This window comes from Tinamus guttatus, unplaced genomic scaffold, assembly GCF_059628265.1.
Source record: "Tinamus guttatus ecotype Peru unplaced genomic scaffold, ASM5962826v1 Tinamus_guttatus_pri_ptg000672l, whole genome shotgun sequence".
In the NCBI taxonomy this organism is placed as follows: domain Eukaryota; kingdom Metazoa; phylum Chordata; class Aves; order Tinamiformes; family Tinamidae; genus Tinamus; species Tinamus guttatus.
The window spans coordinates 64,392-78,097 of record NW_028289206.1 but is presented as its reverse complement, the minus strand read 5'-3'; the positions used below and the strand labels follow the sequence as shown (position 1 = coordinate 78,097).

Genomic DNA, 13,706 nt, shown 5'->3' with positions numbered 1-13,706 from the left:
AGTACATACCTTTCAGGAGTGCAGTCAGTATTGCCAAATCAATGTCCTGCTGGTCCTCAGACTCTGCATCAAATATGGTTATCTGTCAGAATTATAAAAGTGCTTTATTTGAGATGAGATGAAAAAGCTTGTGGGTACTTCTTCTTGGTGGGGGTTGTGGTAGATTAAATCACACAGATCTCAGCACAAACATTGGCAAATCTTCTACACCTGAATGTACTTACTCTATTTCAATAAGAAATATTATTTTCCTTTTTTAATGAAGTGGTATTCCAGACAAATTAACATCAACCTACTGCAGAATAACATGAGCTGATTTCCTTCAGACTTCAAGTAAATAGCTTCTGTGGAACTACCTTACTAAACAAAGGATACACAGATCAGTTTCTGGTGCTTCATAAAAAGAGAAGATGATTTCATGTCACCTTTCAGGAGTTTTTAACAAACACACTGAACATCCCCCTGAGTACACCATGTTTACTGACACCAGTAGAAATGTACAGAGGAGAACAGACACCCTCCTGCCATCTTTATGTTTGAAAGAACACTATTATTTGCAACTGCTAAGCTCAAAACAGCCCATCACAGGAAGAGCAAAAAGGGCAACTGCGAATGAAAATGTCATAAAATCAGCATATCAGCCCTACTCACAGATTCCCTGTGCTCCATACACTCCATCAGAATGTGACACAAGTGGCTGGACTGTTTCTGTCCCAAATTAAAGGTGTTTTGGATCATTGCTAAAACCTCCTCCTTCACTTGAGGGCGCAGCTCCCTGAAGAACAGATATAAAAGCAAAAATAAGTAAATTTCTGACTACTTCAACCCACCCAAAATAAAGCCGCAGCACTAAAAGAAACTTGTGCTAAGCAGAAACACCTGAGAAAACTCTTTTACTTTCACTTCTCTGTTGTCTTTTCCTCCCATCTTTCAACAAAGCAGAACAAAGGCATCACATAATATAAATTATTCTTTACACAGACTTCTGCCCACACACATAAACCATTAGTACCAGAAGAAATGAAAAGTTAATTTTCAAATGACTGATTATTAAAAGGCAGCTGAAAAACCATTTAAAGTTTTATAACATTTTTCTATCTTGCAATATCCCAGCATCTGCAGCTGAGCTAAGGCTCTGGGGAGCAGAGGTTGTGCTGGAGGTCGCAGAAGGAACTGCAGCTAGATGGGATGACAGATATGGAGAATATCGGGATATAGGGACAGTATACTGGGACCTAAACCAAGGCTAGGGAACTTTGGTCCCCCTTCTATCCAAGACTGAGGCACTCAGAGCCAAAAACCCCATCTCTAGGTCTCAAAAGGTTTGTGTAACCCAAACTCAAGGCCACTTTTACAATCCCGATGAGAAGGATGAAGGGATGATGTCAAAAGCAAAGCAGGTACCAGGCATCCCCCAACACAATCCCTAGCCAGAAGCTAGAAACATTGAAATAAGTCAGAAAAGATAGATGCAGTTTCAAAGTTTTCTCTTCAGAAAAGCCCTAGTAATTTTGGCAGAATAGGGTTTTGTTGTTGTTGTATTTTTAACACCGGCCTGTGATATGGAAGGAAGAAGCACTATTCTCGCTTCAGAGAAGTAAAATCCAGCAGAAGCCCACAGCATGGTCGTTATTAGAGGCAGTGCTCTCTTATATGTTTGCTTTCGAGACAGGTACTCTCAGGTCCCTCTCAATATTGCAAACCAAGCAGGAGGTTCGTTATGCTACTACTCACCCCATATCACCTGTGTGTTTGTGGGTAAAAGCCAGGATATCTGCAGCTCTGCCAGTGCCCTCACAGACCACCACGGGGACAGCTGGGCTGGCCCTCACGTACTCCCACACCATTAGGATCACATTGGGGCCTCCTTCCACCACCAACCCAACTACGGGTACACCTTGGCCCATTCCTGTTTGAAAACACATCTAACTAGTTACAAACAGGTCTCGGTCACAAAGACAAAACAAAAATAAAACATCAGAATGTCTCATCAGTGAATACTCTTGAGAAATTTCATAGTAATTACATGGTTCAATGAAGAGGAAATTATGCCTTCACTATCTAGAGAACTTGACTTCCATTGGCTTTCACAGTCTACAACCAGGGCAAAAAGGTTACAAAAACCTCTTAATGCAGTAGTAAACGATCCCTTTCCAGTAAACTGAAAAGAAGAAAGAGTATGCTATGCAAAATACCCTTTGCAATATCTCTCACATGTACAAGAGGTTATACCCATAGAAGAGCAAGCATGCACTTTTTGTTTTCAACAGACTTTTAGATGTTTTGTCAAATAGGTAGATAGAGCACAGAAACAGAGAAGATATAAGAGAAAACAGAAAAAAAGATACAATAGAAATAAAAAATAGGAAATACAAGTTAAGAAAAGAAAAAAAATAGAGTCTGTATCAGAAGGTGTACTCAAGAACATATTAAAAAGATTTGGGGTAATTTTTAATGTTTGTATCATTAACTTATAAAGCAATCATTCGTTATTTTAATTCTGTGAGTATCTTTTTAACACATCTTGTAATTTTAATCTCTAGAAAAGAGGCAACCTCCAGAAATTTATAAATGATTTACTGCACAAAAGGGGACATTGTCTAGATGATATTTTTCTTTATGATTTCTACACTACAGGCAAAAAATGGAAACAGAAGCTACAAAATCTAGCTAACAGAAAGAGTAAACTAAAACTTTCCATTTGTAATCAATCTGTGTTTCTGTTCCTGAGAAGGTCTGAGGTATGCTGTACAAGATACAATGGCAATAAAAGTACCATAAATGGACAGAGAAGGATTCAAGTGCTACTGAGTCTGGCAGTCTCACTAACTAGCCAAAATATTGGGAAACATTCTCATGCTGATACAAAAAACATGCAAATCTGTGGAAAGTAAGGACAGCTCAGCACTTTCAGATTTATCTAACTTTTTTTTTCTGAAACTGAAAAAAAAAAATCTGAGTTACCCTAATTGCCTTTTTTTTTTTTCCTGAATGCTGTCCTTTTCATTTCTCCTGATCAAGTTCAGGATGCTTGAACTGAGTGACTTTCAATCAGTGAAATTCATAGCAATTGCAGGCACACAGCATCTAAAGGGAAACACAAAGTATCTCCATGACTTTTAGGATAGGATTTTCAAATTGAGACTAAGGCAGTACTCACTCGTGTGTATTTTCTGAAGAGATATGTACTTCTCCAAATTCCTCCTCAGCAGCATTTCATTTCCATACTTGCCTACTGTCCCATCATCTGCCATCAGGAAATGAGAATGCATGCTGTTGAGTGTACTCAGCTTGCTGAGTGGATTACCAAGAGTCTGGTACAGGCAAACTACCTGAGAAAATAAAAAGAAAAAGAAAAAGAAAATATAAATAAATAAATAAAACCTTCAAATAAACCAGAAAAGTATCCCTTCATGTGTTGCCTCACTTGTATATATATTCCTTTGTCATCCTGTGCGAATTCTCCATTAAGCTTCTTCCTGCTCTAATCAAGTAGACTTTTAATTTGATTCTTAAGAGCAACAAAAACAAAATTAGTACTATAGAAAGCATTTATGATTGGGCTTATAGTCCATAATGAGGACTGTATTTTTTGTAATAGTTGAAACATAGTGGCATATTTTTCTCTGTTTTATTTCCACTAGAAAATATAAGCTGTCATTTACATGGAATGATTTTGTCTTTACTTGTCAAGTATTTTTCAACTGTTATGTAGATTGAACTCTCATACTGGCACTTAGATAAAATTCCAGTTTATGAATAAAAATTATGCATTTTAATAGACTACTTCTGTACACCATTAACCTGGTTGCTTATCCTGAATTACATGAATGTAGAAATACATCATTTGCATGCAAAAGATGATTACCTAGTTAATTACAAGATTTCTAAAATGAACAGCAATTTCCTATAAGAGAAAAATTTAAAACTACTACTTACGAAAAGCAAAATACAGTGCTTCAGTGTGCAACAGAATTCAGTTGCCAAGCAAAATAAGAGATTTCTTTTACAGACAACCAAACCAGTGAAAAGAAGCAAGCAGAAAATGATGTAGATAAGAAAGTTAAAACCTGCACATGAAGATTTTTATTAGCAAAATGTGTCCAACTCACATCTTTTCCAATGAGGTCCCTCCGGTTCTCAATGATGCCCCAAGGAGGGATCCCAACAGCGCAGATCTTCCGTAGATATGGGGAGGCATGGCCTTTCAGTGCATCCCCAACATGCCTAGACACTCCTAAGCACAAGAGTAATCATCATTTCTGTGCTACATTTGGGTTCCTGGTACAGGACACCAGTGAAAGCGCTCTCCACTGTTTACTTTGTTCTACGGTTATGCTTTGAACAGAGACAAAACTATCCTTCTCATTTGTACATTTGACATGCGCAGTATGAATAGCAAGGTTCAGACATGGTGCACCGAAGTCAGCACATATTTGTAATTAACATTACTCATACATGCTGCTAATTGATCTGTCTGCCTGCATAAATACCTTTTTATTTGTATAAACATTCTCAGAAGATTGAAACTAATGACTTTGCTAACATCTATATAAATACATAAATACATTGTTAGCTTTTACATTTATTAACCATTTGGATTAGCTTCACTGCACATTAAAGTTAGTATACTACACTTTGAAACTCTGTTCACATAAGTCACATGAGGTTTTTCAAATAAGGGGGTTTTTTCATGAGCTTCATGTCCTCTGCTGATAGTTCATACTGCTTCCACGATGACATAAACCACACACCCTAGGTCATCTGTCAGGTATAAATTCAAACCTTCTCTGGTTACAAGATAGTCTCCTTTAAGGCCAAATGACTAAATAGGAGCTGAAGAAATAAGATTTTTTTCACTTCCTTCAATTACTGACCATTTCCTCAGCTTTTGTGTGTAGTTTAGGGAATTTCAGTTATTAACAGGCCGGTTATTATAGGAGTACCACAATTTGAAACAATCATCTTAATTATAAAATATGTGTTAAATATAGATCTGAGACTGTTTTAAAGATGCTGATCACAGCCCTCAGAATTTTAATATTTTAAGGGAGTAGACAAAATCCAGTGGCATTTAAAGAAGTGGTATAACAGTGTAAGTTCTGGTTATTTAGTATTAGTTGGCACTGTGCTTCTTATTACAGGCAGAATACACCTTCCTCTCTAACAAAAAAAAAAAATCAGAAAGTCAGTTGACAGCAAAGCAGTTTTTGAATTATGCATGATTCCTGATAAAAAAATCTCTTATTCTGTGCTAGAATATCCTAAATTATCATACAAAAAATTACGTTGTATTTGCCCTAATTGTAAATGCTCACATGTGATGAAGAATGAAACAAAGAAAAGCTACAATACCGCTATTTATGCCTTCTGTAATTATCCATGCTCCTGTAGTCTCAGCAGCCTTGACCAATCCTTTGCTGAAAACCTGTTTGACCTTTGAGGTAAGCTTGAAATTTTGAATGCCTCCATGAACAGATATCACTAGCTTTGGCAACTCCATCTGCCATTCTTTAACCATCAGATGCAACAGCTGGTCCAAATGACTGTCATAAGAGAGTCTAATATACTGCAAGAAATAATCATGGATAAATTAAATATCCTTTAAATGCTCAAATTAAAGAAAACAAAATACCTGAGAATGTTCTCAGCTCTAACATCTTACAGATTTTGTGAAACAAAGAAAGACACTGATGAGATAATTTAAAATGTACCAATGAGCAATACAGAGTACAAGTCAAGTCGGTCTTAATCTCAATGAGGCTCAAATTTAAAAATGTATACACACTCTAATTTGAGTTACTAGCCCAATGCCCCATTATTTCAGGACTAATAATCCAATATTCACACAACTCCACTTCCTGCCTTTGTTACACTGAAATTACAAAAAAAAAAAAAAAAAAAAAAAAAGAAGAAGAAGTGCACACTAATCCAGGATCTACTTAACAAATCAAGTTACACACAAACCTTGGCGTGGTAAGTGTGATCTCCATCTTGAAAGTTGATTGTCCCAAATGCATCAGTAGGACTCATCTTTGTGTGCTTTTGCACTGACCATTCTTCATCACCTTTCTGCAGGGTGGCCTGATAGATGGGCCAGCTACAGTCTATTTCTGGGTGATCTCCAATCAGCCGCCCACAGCAACACCTCACATTAAAAATAAAGAAATGATTTTATATCATATTTCTATCACACTTGCACACAGCTGTAGGATGTCAATCTGAATAGCACAGATAGATAGTTTTCCTAGCCAGATGTATTTGCTAGCTTTCTGACACTAAATATAACAAAAAAGAACTCAGATAAAAATAATAATAATAATAATGGCAAAATGATACTGAAAAAAATATAAATATGTATTGATGGGTACATGATTTTGACAGATGCTTGGGGAACATTAATGACAAACCCATGAAGCAATTCTGATCTGAGCAGTGCAGTTCAGATTTACTGGGGTCATATGTGAGGAATATTTTGGGCCATCAAGACTATTTAATACCACACATTATTCTAGGTACTGAAGAAGATCTTGGAGTTACCATCCACCAGGAGGAGCAAAGTTACCTGAAGTCTTAGAGGGAAATCAAGGGTCACCTTTATAATAACAACAGCAAAGCAAATATACAAAATAAAATGATTGAATTGTGGTGGTAATGGAAATTTAGCAGAAGCCCAGTTAGCATTAAAAGCTTGAAACTAGATGAATAGCCTGGGCTCCAAATTCAATCAGAATTACTGTTATACAGGCTCTGACAGGCTTTGGCCTGTTTTACAAGATTAACTTTGATGTAATTTATGTAATTTATAATAACATCTGACATTTCAGTTTCCCTTTAGACATTTCTGGTGTTGAAATACTGTTGGGAAATTTAGAGAAATCCTTCCCTTCTACTTCATGAGATGCCAAGTAGCCTCCGACATCCCAAACTTAATGAATTCCTTGGGACTCTGAAACCTTACTTATGGATCTAGGAGCAGGTTAGATGTAGATTTGACCTGCAAAATCCTAAAGAGGTAATGATGTGCAGAAAGACAGAATATTTCCTAAGGATATGAGAGCACATTAAATGGTAAGATATAAAATATAACATATATATTTTTACAAAAAGCCCCAAGCAAATTAAAGAGGCATACTGTTTTAAAAAGGCACTTTGAGACACCAGAACCCATATAAGTTACGTATGTACTTTAGTTTTTCAGCACAGGTAAAAAATATTTGATCTATTCAATGTTCTACAAAAGCAGACCAGAGAAGGGAGGCATCCCACAATTTTGAGGAATTAATAACTCATTCAAGCAATGGTTAGTGGAGGTTTAAGGAATCACCAAAGACTAACAATGCAGAAAGTTGCAGTATCATCACAAGCCTCAGTTACGTTGAGCAGGTGGTACAGGACTGCAGACAAACCTAACACAGATACCACAGGGGAAACACATACCCACTTTTAGACCTAAGACTACTAATTCATACACGTGTATGAATTCAAAAGGCTTGCTATTCCCAAACAGCTCTTGCTCTCCTTCCAGTTGGTAGGCTCTCTTTAGATGTCTAGCAAGGTGCAAAAGAACAAGGTGCAAAAAACTCCTTAGCTATCTCAAAAGTCAAAAGTTGAGACCAGGAGGCTTTCAGGAAGAGTAGGAAACCAACCAAAACATTACATAAAGATAACTTGCAAAAACAACAGAGATGCACTAGGAAACAGAGGTCTGCCACTACGTTGCTGAATAAGCGCAAGTGAGATGAGCCTTGGAGACGTTGCACAGCAGCCTGCAATGATTTTGGGAGCACTGTGTTGAAGTGGGGGCAGGTTAGTTCACATACTGGGAAGCATGAGCAAACAACTGTGCCAATACATACTCAGATTTGATTAGCAAGTACTTATGGAGATATTCTGATTAGTATTTGTAAATAGTTGCATAACACATTCATGAACCGATTACAAATCTTTAAAGTTCTCTTTAAATATTATCTCCAAGAGAATCCATTTGTAAAATAAAACCAAACAGAACACTTAATTTGCCTAAGATATTATGTAGTGTATATAATAGTGTATTTTAATAGTATATATTATATATATTATTATAGCATATATACAGTATATTCACATCAATTTTTTATTGTTGTCAAAAAATTACAAATCTCTGGGAGCCTAGAACAAGATTAATTTCTGATCTGGCTAAAATAACATATAATGACCACATCTAAACAAAACTAACAGAAAGAGACAAAAAAAAAAAAAAAAAAAAAAAAAAAACCCTTTTGACCACATCTTGATTTAGCTGGAGTATTAAATATGCTCTTAGGGTTTGTGAGGTTTCCTTTTGGAGCCAAGCTCTCCTTGGAAGCAGCTGCCTGCAGTGAGACCTCTCTCCTTGTGTCGGGATGCTGATGGAGGAAACTTCTCCATGTTGAAAACCCTCTCTCTTCTGGACGAGTAATTTTGCACAAATATGCTTTTGTGCTTAGCCTTTTGGTCCCGGATTTAGCTTTGGGTTCTTCACAGGGTAGTGGTTTATTCTTATATTGACATCCAAACTTGTTAAATAACTTGCCTATCTGTTTTAATAATGTGTATTCTAAATCATTTCCCAGAGTGTAGCCTATGCAGGCAAATCCCTTAGAAATAAACTGTCTGCAAAGTCCAAGACTAAGTCTGGATCCAGCTGCACCCAGGTTCCCCTCCAGATGAGTTTAGAAAGCAAAGGTGTCCTTTCTGAACCCCATGGCTCAAAGAGAAGGTCTCCTTTGGAAAATAACCTTCTAGTTATGATTCCTTTAGTCATAGACTGCTGACCAGGTCTGGGTTTACAGTGGATCTGACCTGAACCCCATGACCCAACAGGACAGCAACCTGACCACACACTCCCTTGATTCGATCAGCAGAGGTGGTACTGGTAACACTCATGTGGAAACGCTCTTCTCTTGCTGTTTTGAAAGAAAAGCTCTGCTAGAAAAAAATATATTAAAATATACAAGTAAAAAAGTTAGGAACCTTACAGGAAAATATACCTAGAAGACAACAGTTTACTGAAAAAAAACCACCAGATACCCAAAAACATCCTGCATGTATAGACAGATGAACAAGCAGGATTCATAGGAATTTAAACAGGAAGAAAAGGCATCCCTAAAAGTTAACAACAGTAAGAGGGGAAGAAACCTATGAGATCTAAAGAAAGGTAAAAAAGAACAGTAATCTATTAAGAAAACACTGTGATACGCACACTCCTACTTCCTCTCCTTCTTCCTCCCTATCCTTCCACTTTCCCAGTGTAGCATTAGCATTCATAAAACTATACAGTGTTTCATTAGAAGGCTTATCTGGTTCAAGACTAATCTTTACTTTATTTTTTTTCCAAGTTCATGTTCATATCTATGAGTTTCCTGAACCAACTAACATCATGATCACAATAGGCGAGGGAAGAGTAGAGGGAAGACAGAACTACAGTAGTCTGAGTTTAGACAGACTTAAACAGTGTGAAAAACAAACCTTAAGCACTCCCTTGCAGAACTTATCTGAACCTATCTACAAATTACTCAGAAAGCAGTAAAATTCTCCCTGTCTTGCCACCTTCAGAATACCTGCAAAATATTTGGATCTTTTCTTCTGCTCTGGTGCTAAACACGTGTAGTCAATCTTTTGAGAGAAATCAGATGAAGGGAATAGACCCTTTACCTGGGTCTATAGAGTTAATAGGGTATATGTTACAGATTATACAATTTACTTTCATGGCCATTACCATTTACATCAATTTGATTTACAGAAGTCTTTTACTTGCTTTTTAGAAAATATGACTCTGGTTTCATGTAAACCTTTGGAGCAAAACAAATGGTGAAATGTATCATCAAAATAGAAATAGTCATGCTGGTGCAGACGACAGAAACAGTTTGCATCACCTTTTTAGTCATTAGTAATTGGGAAATCCCAGTTTTCTATTGCTTCAGCTTTCAGAGGAAAGACCTTACTGCAAAATAACTATCAAGGAAAATTAAGATTTGATTTAAAAATTGCTAATTTGTTATCATAAATGTACAATACTCAAAGCTGCTTGGGGACACCAGCCACAACAACAGCAGCTCCTATAGCATTCCAAAAGCAGGAATTCCAAACACCCAGGAGAGTGAAGATGAGAAAAATCTTTAGAAAAATATTATTGTCAAGGATGTGTCTATTGTCTTATTTCTTCTCCCTTCGTTTTGTTCTTCCCATTCCCCTAATTGACTTAGAACCTAGCTAGAATTGCTACCCATTTAGAGATACATATCTGCCTTCTATTCCTCAAGAGTTGGTTAAGACAAAGACAACTGCACAAGTTCTTTGAATAAAATTTTCTATTTTGATAGAATAGAAGGTTGATGTATAAGTTATTGCACCATGATTTATAGTAGAGCTTTCCCCAGCAGGCCCCCAGAAAGGCTCTTATGACATTCCAAAGGAAGGATATTTCTGCTGCTTTTGCTTCTTAGACACAGAAGGTATGTCTTCACTTTAGCTCATTTAAAAAATCTTATTCATTAATAAAGCCTTACCTGATTAAATTCTGGCATACTTGGCATCCTGCAGAACATCTGTCACAACATACGAATAATTACTACATGTATATATAAAAGAAAGCACCTATAACGATATTCTTAAAATATCAGTTCACCTGAGAAAAAAAGATCTAACCAACAAAATTTAAGGTTGTGTATTTCTACATTCAACTTAGATCTATGGAATAACTTCAGTGACTAGTTTGGAATTTCAAACATCAGGCTGTCTGTCCAGGCTACATTTCACAGACGAGCAATGATTTACACTGTAGATGTGTTCAAAACATTATGATCAAATTTACAAGTTTATACATCCTTCAGTTGTATTCTCGGATAGTTTTTTTAAGCAATGCATCTGATTATTTATGCAATCTGGAGAGCAGATTTTCCCATTCTTTGCCAGCCTGAGCAGAAAACTGCTACTCTGAGTAGCATGAGAGCCAGCAGACATTGTTTTCTACTTAAAGCAGATTCTGCTTTATCCTTGGAGGAAGGGAGTAGTAGTAAAACAGGAATAAGGATTCCACTACAGTACTTATTTGCCTATAAGCCCATCGTTTATCTCTCTCCCCGGTGTATGCTGTTCTACAGTTTGGTTATTGGACTGAGAGTAACACATCCGAGAGCTCAGAAAGGTTAATAGTTGCTGGTATCTAACTCAAACACCCTCATTTAAAAGGTGCTAGTGACAGTATCTGCAAAAAAAAAAAATCATAAATGTCAGCAATCACCAACAGAGGCATCAGAAAAACACAAAGAATTGCACTGAAACTACACATAGTGTCCATAAAATCTGACTCTGAATCTTTCTAAATGTAACACAAAGAAAAAATCACTGCTTTACCTGTGAGGGTCCTTTGAACTGGGAATTATGTTTGCGCATTCTCTCTTACTGAAGACCTCCTCAATCCAAGACTTGGAGGACTAAAAAGACAGGTCAGACATAATCGTAATACCAAACTTCAGAACACAACATCGAAAACTTCACTATAATGCCTATATTGCTGTATATGCTGAACATCTCAATGATTCCCAGCGTGATGTCAGATGAAACTAAATGCTACGAATTGAAGCTAAGGCTATGACTCTAACCAGTTCCATCTGCTCAATCCCAAGCTTTATAATTCCACATAAATATGAATACTGAGATTTATGTCTACCTCTGTTAATGAACATGAAAACAACTTAGGGGAAAAGTAAAAAAACAAACATAACAATTACTGGCTAAGATGAATCAGAACTGGAAAGGAGAAAAGAAGGAGTTGCTTAGCTGACTGCATATTCCTTCTGCCAGAAGACTAGTGTGAGGCAATCTTACTGAACCTGTGAATATATGTTAAAAATATTAACACTAATAATAATAAATAAAATATTTTAAAATTATTATTTATTTAACCAGAAAGAGATGATTGATTCCTTTTTTTGTTGTTATTGTTATTAACATTTAGAACAGATGCTTCCTGGTTACCTGTCTCCTGAACTAGGGCTACAGTGAAACGCAAAAGGGAAAAATCTGGGACCATTCTCAAACACCAGACTTGGCACTTAACAGTAATATCAACTGACCTCCAGGTACAATCTGAAAACTGACTTAATGAAGACTAAGTAAATAGCCACTGTGGAACAGAGATTTTTAAGAGAATCTCTGTGGAAGTTTTTGAACATTTTCCTACCTATCAGGATCAAAATTCCCCAAAGTAGTAACTGCTTTTTGGATGGCAAACTTTGAAAACTCCATGACCAAATTAAAGAAATACTAAAACACAGAAAAATCTTCTTCAGTTTACAAGAGCTGTTACCTCAGCAAAATGGGTGATAAATAGGTATTGTAATGCAAAAAGTAAATACAATTGTAATGATTAAAAATGTGTCATTGCCTCTCTACATCTTGTCCATCTTGGATAGTAAGCCCAAGGTCAGGGCACAGTAGAGCCCTGGTTTATTATTAGGCCTACAAGGCAAACAATAATAACTCACTTCCGATGTTTGCAAACAATTACCCCTGTACACTATGCATCTGCCTTGTAAAAATATTTATGATAGCTACCTGTCTCCAAGCTTGTTGGTAAGAATTCTCTCATATCCTGAATTAGTAAAGAATTAAATTTATGAGAATGTCTGTGATTCAACTGATGAAGAATACTTCTGGGAGCATCTTATAGCTGGGATTCTGCAGTAATTCTTGTAAAAGAGAATTCCTCCCTTTTATTTGCTGGATGAGATTACGATTCTTAATAAAACAGGTCTCTATAAGGTTTCTTACTTTTGCTTCACTTTCTCATATATTATCTGCCCCCACATAATCTTATAGCTATTTCTTTGGTTACGGAAAGTCAAGAGTTGTATAAATGAAATACTGGATTTCTACAGTTTGAGATTCAGCTTCCCTCATAACCAGTGTGAACCATACCTTAATGCAGTCTAAATGAGGCTCCTAATGACTAAGATGTTTTATGATGGTTTTAAGATGTTTTATGATGGTTTATTAAAAAATAGTCTGCTGGTGTTAATATATACATGTGTTCTTCTGGGAGAAACTATGAACTGTGTCTAGTTCAGCTCAGAATGAACGAACATCACCATGGCAGATCCTCAGGGCTGGACAGAGCAAGGCATGAAGAAAAATTAATTATCTTCAAAAAAGGCCTACTGAAGATCAAGCACAAAAAGTCAATGCAAATTTTTTTTTTTTTTTGAGCAGCTATGCTCTGTTCTTCTCAAAGTCTTTCAGCAGGATTCTCTTCAGTAACTTCTCATTAGTATTGTCCCACACTTCCCAAAACACTTCATCTTAGTTGTTTGAGATATCAAGGAAAACACTAAAATGTCTCTGATATTACAGCATCCTGGGACTCTGTTTTTTTGTTTGTTGGTTTGTTCATTTATTTTTCACTTTATAAGATGACTTGAAAAAAAAAATTACTTTACTAAACTTGTTATTAACGAGAGTGGGTGGCTAGGATGATATGTGCCGAGCTCCATGGGACAACATGCTCAGCCTTGTGAGAGGAGAAAGAACATCTAGACTGCTGCCACTTCAGTTGGATAGCAACACTAGTAATTCAAAATAATTCTGTACAAGCAATTGGTGTCACATAGCCTCAGATGGCTTTCCTCAAGCTGCTTTATTTCCAACATGACATAGCACAGAAATCAAGTATTATCTGTCCATTT

At 36.5% G+C, this 13,706-nt stretch overlaps 1 protein-coding gene across 1 annotated transcript in view; it reads right to left on the bottom strand.

The window, feature by feature from the left end:
- Window positions 1-11,477, bottom strand: part of TRPM6 (transient receptor potential cation channel subfamily M member 6) — a 64,828-nt gene extending 53,351 nt beyond the window's left edge. Inside the window, 9 exon segments of the mRNA XM_088536438.1 lie at window positions 10-82; window positions 652-775; window positions 1,735-1,909; window positions 3,161-3,332; window positions 4,113-4,237; window positions 5,356-5,569; window positions 5,968-6,148; window positions 10,530-10,568; window positions 11,377-11,477. Of these exon segments, the coding sequence (XP_088392564.1) occupies window positions 10-82; window positions 652-775; window positions 1,735-1,909; window positions 3,161-3,332; window positions 4,113-4,237; window positions 5,356-5,569; window positions 5,968-6,148; window positions 10,530-10,568; window positions 11,377-11,477 (1,204 nt within the window).
- Window positions 11,478-13,706: the final 2,229 nt, after the last annotated feature.